Source organism: Cryptotermes secundus, unplaced genomic scaffold (genome assembly GCF_002891405.2).
Source record: "Cryptotermes secundus unplaced genomic scaffold, Csec_1.0 scaffold1182, whole genome shotgun sequence".
Lineage (NCBI taxonomy): Eukaryota > Metazoa > Arthropoda > Insecta > Blattodea > Kalotermitidae > Cryptotermes > Cryptotermes secundus.
In genome coordinates this window covers 277,496-283,279 of record NW_019737098.1, presented here as the reverse complement: position 1 = coordinate 283,279, position 5,784 = coordinate 277,496, and the positions used below count along the sequence as shown (strand labels likewise).

Here is a 5,784-nt window from a genome sequence, read left to right as displayed (position 1 = left end):
ACCTTTACCTTCACGTCTGTTGCCAGGAGGTCTGAGTAATGAGCTGCATTGACTGTTCTGGCATCTGTTAGAAAGTCTACATGGATGACCCCCTTCCAGTCCCAGAAGAACGTTGCCATCACTTTTCCTGCCGAACAGCTCCTCCGCACTCCCCTGGGTTTGGGAGAACTGGTATGCCACCACTCGCGTGATGACTGCTGGGACTCGGAAATGAAGTAGTGCACCCACGTTTCATCGGTGGTCACTATAGACTTGAAAAATGCATCACCATCTTCAAACTGCTGTAGGAGACAACTGGCTGCTTGCATGTGCACCATTTTATTCACGTCCATCAAAGTGCGCGGTACCCACCATGCATTCACCTTGCGATAGTGCACGTGGTATTTCACGATGTCGTCTACACTACCAACACTGATGGACAGCATTGCTCCAAGTTCCTTGATATTGATGCACCTATTCTCACGAATAAGCGCGTCTGCATGATCAATGTTTGGCTCAGTGACGGATATTAACGGGCGACAATCATGCGGTTCATTCTCCACGTGCTCTCTGCCCTCTCTGAAGCACTTATACCACTCAAAGCTACGGGTCCGTGAGAGACACTCTTCCCCATACTGTTGTTGGAGTCTGTGGTGAATTTCTGTGGATGAGATGTTTTCTCCAACGAGGACTTTGATCACGATGTGTTGTTCCACGCTCTGCGGTACCTTCTGTTCGCTCATCAGTGTAGCAACTCCCAGACAGGACTGAACAGGTTCTAACCCGAACAGGAGGGAGGGTGGAGGTTGTGGCTTCACTCTCAAGGTCGCACAGCTGCTGCACAGTGCGGCTTGTTTACACACAAATCAATCCCGGTCATATTTGAACCACCTTATATTATGCATATTCTTGTGGTAATGCATATATGCTTCATGTAGCTTTCATAATGTCCAGTTCAGTTGAAAAAATTGTAATGATTGTCATGTTAAGTTCTGTTTTATAACAGGGCAGAGCTCTGTGTGACATGTCCACCATTTTGGACTACTACAAGGGACAGTCCTCTATCTGTAGGAGCAGATCATCGCACACCAGTGCTTTCAGACAATTCAGATTGTGGTCTTCTGGGTTATGACACTGTGCTATCTTGTAGATGGGCATTAGGGCTTCAGAGGAATCTGCTGGTTCCATCTTCTGCCCTGAATATGGAAGAAGTAGGTTTTTCAAAATACTTCTAACCTCGTACAAGAGTCCACAGTGTTACAGCTCAAAATGTCACATTGTAAAGAATTTAGTTCAATTGTTAGTGTTTCATATACATGTGTTAATATGTAATGCTTAGTAGGTACGTCAAGTATGCAATTTTGTTTGTTGGGATGATTACAGTGACTAGTCCGCCCACTCGACAGGTTGGTTCCATTGCAGACCTTGATCCTGTCAACAATTTTTATGGCTCATTGGCAACAGACTACAGACCCCCTAGCAGTGGTGGAAGTGCCAACAATTACAATAATCATAATGTGAGCACACCCATCAGTAACCAGAATCAACAAACCAAGCTGACATCTTCAGGGGTAAGATCAGTGTCTGTACTTTCATTAACTTTATATGTCCATGTTATTCATTTATGGTTTATATAATGACACCAATGTCAGTAGCTTGGATTACTTGCATAGTGAACAAACAGTGAGATTATTAGTGAATAATGTATCAGCAAGGCTGTGGAAGGAAATGGTAGTGGCCTCAGATGAGGTACTGTCCTTCCATTTTGCTGAAGGGACTGGGGAAAAATCACAAAATATTTGTTAGGATAGCCAGTAATGCAAAGCCATGTTACCCTCTTGACCATGACATTGGTATATATAGGCTTGTGTTACATTTAATAGATGCATGACCCTGAAGTGTAACCTAGAATGAAGTCTTCCCACCTCGCCCTTAACTTTTAGGTATTTGTTGAACTTGCTGATGATCTGTAAAACCAGGCAGCTCCTTGTGGACCCAGCTTTCTTCCCATCACGGATTCCTAGGAGTCTGTTTTGGCATCTGTCACATTGTACTCGTATGACCTATTACTTGAGTTTACATGAGTTAGAATATGAGTGTCACATGTAGGGCAGTACATGTGATGAATAATTGTGGGTTCTGGTTCTGATGATTGGATTTATTGGCACTTCAGTTACAGTCTCTCTTAATTATAATTAATACAGCACTATCACTTATTTACACAATTTACAGTTCACCGTTGCACACGCACTAGGATTCTCAGTTTTCACTAGTCGTCTCCTAGCAATGGATCTCAACACATAAACTATCACTTCAGATCACTATGTAGTCTTCTTGCCATTTCTTGTTCAATCACCCTGGAACCTCCGAACTTGACTAAAAACTCTTCTGGACTCATTTTAGCTGAAAGCAGAGTTGTGTTATATAGTTGCGGCATGGACAACACAGAAAACACAGTTCTGTTATTGCATAGCGCAGACAACACAGAAAACAAGTCACGTGATAGCTAACTACTGTTGGAGTGTAACATCATTGAGCCTGCATAGAAATGTGTTTATTGAGCCGTTGCCTAGAAACAGGTTGCATAACCCCCCTTTTTTTTTTCGTTGTTGGTGTGTCTGTTAGAAACATCTGTTTCTGTGACTCATCCTTTCTTGCATGGGGCAATTCTTTACCATTTCTCCAAGAAGGTGTAAAATACTTGGGGGAAAATAATATTGGGTGAACTGTATACATGAACAGTTTTGTGTGTATGCACATGCAAGCTGACCAGTGACTTAGTCAGTGCTTCAGGATCTTATTCCTGAGGTTCATTTCCAGTTATAAATGTCACAGTTGTCAATGGTTACAGAGCTGTTGATGTTTCCTTTTGTAGTTTCAGTGCACATGCGCAAGCAGGCATGAAAGCTTGCTCAGTAGTTGCAAGAAAGTGGCACATTTCTGAGTGTACTGTCACTTGCTGAAAGTCCAATATGACATTGTGGAAGAGAAGAAGAAAGCACTATTCAAATTGCACAGTACAGTTCATGTGATAGTATTTAAATAAATTCTTCCTGTCTTCATGTTCTAAGTATTGAGAGTCTACCAAACATCACACGGTGAAGGACTGTATTAATAGATCCAGCAAATCAATGTCTGGAAGCTGGGGACATGGGTAGGAGGTTGGAATGCTGTTGTTTGATGCATTGATACATTTTACTTACTGCCAAGGCATAGTTTACCTGCAGTGAATCAGCGGTACTAGAAACTCCCTTTTTTGGGCTCATTAAAAGCCATGTAAAACAGTAGCAAGTAATTTCCTACATAACTTTTCTGTAAAATATGTAGTGTGGTATAATTGGTGAACATCTCATTGAATTATACATCTCCAAGGAATGTCTGGCAAGTAAAATTATGATAATTTTTGTAGAAACTGAACTGTTCGCCCTCTTAGAAGGTGCTTCTCTGCAATCGTGATACAGATTTCCAGCATGACAGGACCCCCCCCCACACAGACACACACACACACATTTCAGAAGAAAAGGAAAAATGGTACTGTACATTAGTAGTCCTCTGAATGCTGGATTGGCTATGGTGGTATGCAAAATTGACTGCCATGGTCAGTCAACCTTCCATATTGGATTTCCATGTGTGGGTTACATGAAAAATGTGGCATATAAATGCAGAGTAAACAAAAGAAGAGAACTAATTATTGATTTTTTAATGCTGCAAGACACATGAATGATGTTCTACATGAGGTTTACATTCCATGGACAAGTGCATCCAGACTGAAGGTGGCCATTTTTAATATTTATTAAACTGAATTGTACATTAATATTTTTTTAATAAAATCTAATTACATCTGTTCAGAACATCTTGAATTTCAAATATCGTAGCTCTGTAACCATTGGGAATTGGTCTAATGATCATCAGAAAGCAGGACCTGAAGTATATCACAGAACATCCCCACCCCCCTCTCTCTGCATGCATGCACAGGGGGGTGGGGAGAGCACTCCAAGGGGTGAGTGGGTGTGATCGTTATTAATTGAGACAGTTATAAGAACCTCATACAAATTCTGGCCAAGTATTTCTTCATCCCAAATCAAAATAAGGGTAAACAATCAAGTTTTGTTTTCACAAAATAAAAATGCTGCCACAATCTAAGGGGAAGGGCACACCAAAGAAACTGGGAACTGCAATTGAGTCGCAGTTTCTCAGAAAAGTCACCAATTTCAAGCAGGCAACTGGTTTCCAGATTAGTAGGTGCACACTGAACATTGGAATGTTGATTCGTTTTAATCAGGAAATATCGCTGTCACATGCAGTAGGAAATTTTGACATACAGTGCAACAGTTTTAGCAAGATAGAAGACACCTGATGAAAGCTGCATAGGGCTGAAACATGTAGTTTGGAAGAAGGGTGACTACATAATAAATTGCATTTAATGTGAAATAAATGACATTAATGCAGCAGGATCCTTCAATACAATATTATGAAAAGAAAACCATTTGGTGCATCTGTTCTTCTGTGACAATTTAAACTCAGATGCTTACATTGTTTCAGAAGAACTTAATCAGGATCTGACTTCTTTGTCTCATGAGAAATTCTTTCCCAAGTCAAATCTATTTTATCTTGCCTATCACAGCATAACCTGTGTGGTACTTGTCATATATACCAGACTCTTGCTCAGTTAACTGCACACAACAAATTAGCAGCTTCATAAACCTTTCATGCCGTCTTGAGAAACAGACAAATCACTGAAGCACATTATAGAACAGCTGACACTAGGAGACCACGCAGCAACACAGTTGTGAGAAGACTGGCACGCTCCATTGCCTGGAAGTTGAGTTTCTCAGTCTTCTGCTGAGTTGTGTTGTCGTTTCCTAAGTTTGCACTGCTTCATTCAGTACCATGTGTTCAACTGAGGCTTATAACAGTTCTCAGAAATTTTGGTTCCCTTGGAGTTGTCATTTTCCTTGGTGTGCCCTCAGCCTACACACCATTTCTTGGATGGTCTTGAGCAATAAAATGTTTGTGTTTCAGAGAATATACAAAGCAATGTATGACTACGATGCACAGGATTCTGATGAAGTCTCATTCAGGGACGGGGACCTCATTGTTAACTGCACACCGATTGATGAGGGCTGGATGACTGGGCTTGTCCAGCGAACAGGACAGACAGGAATGTTGCCAGCCAATTATGTGGAACCAGTAAACTAATGCACTACTGACATTTTCTTTCTGCTACACCACTGTTAGCATTTGGGGACACTGAGTATGGAGAAGGATGTTGCTTGGTTACGGTTTGTGCTTTAGTACTTGGAAGCATTCTCTAGGAGGTAGAGTTCTTTATTCAGCAGTTGGAAAATTTTTGTCAGTCATCTTTTGAGAGTGTAAACAAGTTGCTATGTTAACAGTAGCCATAGTCATTATATCTGTTGCTTATTCAACTTTTAAAATTGTTTTGTTTCTTGCATACTTCTGACTTGGTTAGGGTCGCTCGCATTTTTAATACTTCTCATGAATTTTCTTATTTTCAATCAAATGGAATCTGAAAACTTGTAAGAATTTATGTCATATATCCCATCTTTTTGCTTGATACTCTTGTTCATCAGAGTTTATAATTTTAATTGTTATGTGAAACCTTACTAAACGTTGAAAACTTGGATGTAAATGTATTCTGAGCATATACATCTGAGTTAGCTGTGTATATCTGATCTGCCCAAGATAGATGTAATATAGAAATTATGGCATGGAGAAAAATTTTAAAATAAAAATTGGGTTGAATAAGTTTGAACTTCTCACACTGCCAGACTTGTAACAAAT

At 40.4% G+C, this 5,784-nt stretch overlaps 1 protein-coding gene across 4 annotated transcripts in view; it reads left to right on the top strand.

Moving 5' to 3' along the window:
- LOC111870215 (LIM and SH3 domain protein Lasp) overlaps positions 1-5,784 on the top strand; it is a 73,182-nt gene extending 67,398 nt beyond the window's left edge. For all 4 annotated transcript variants that reach the window (XM_023862320.2, XM_023862319.2, XM_023862321.2 and 1 more), the window contains 2 exons: positions 1,363-1,550; positions 5,002-5,784. In XM_023862320.2, the coding sequence (XP_023718088.1) occupies positions 1,363-1,550; positions 5,002-5,178 (365 nt within the window). In that variant the 3' untranslated portion in view covers positions 5,179-5,784. The remainder of the gene's footprint in view (positions 1-1,362; positions 1,551-5,001) is intronic.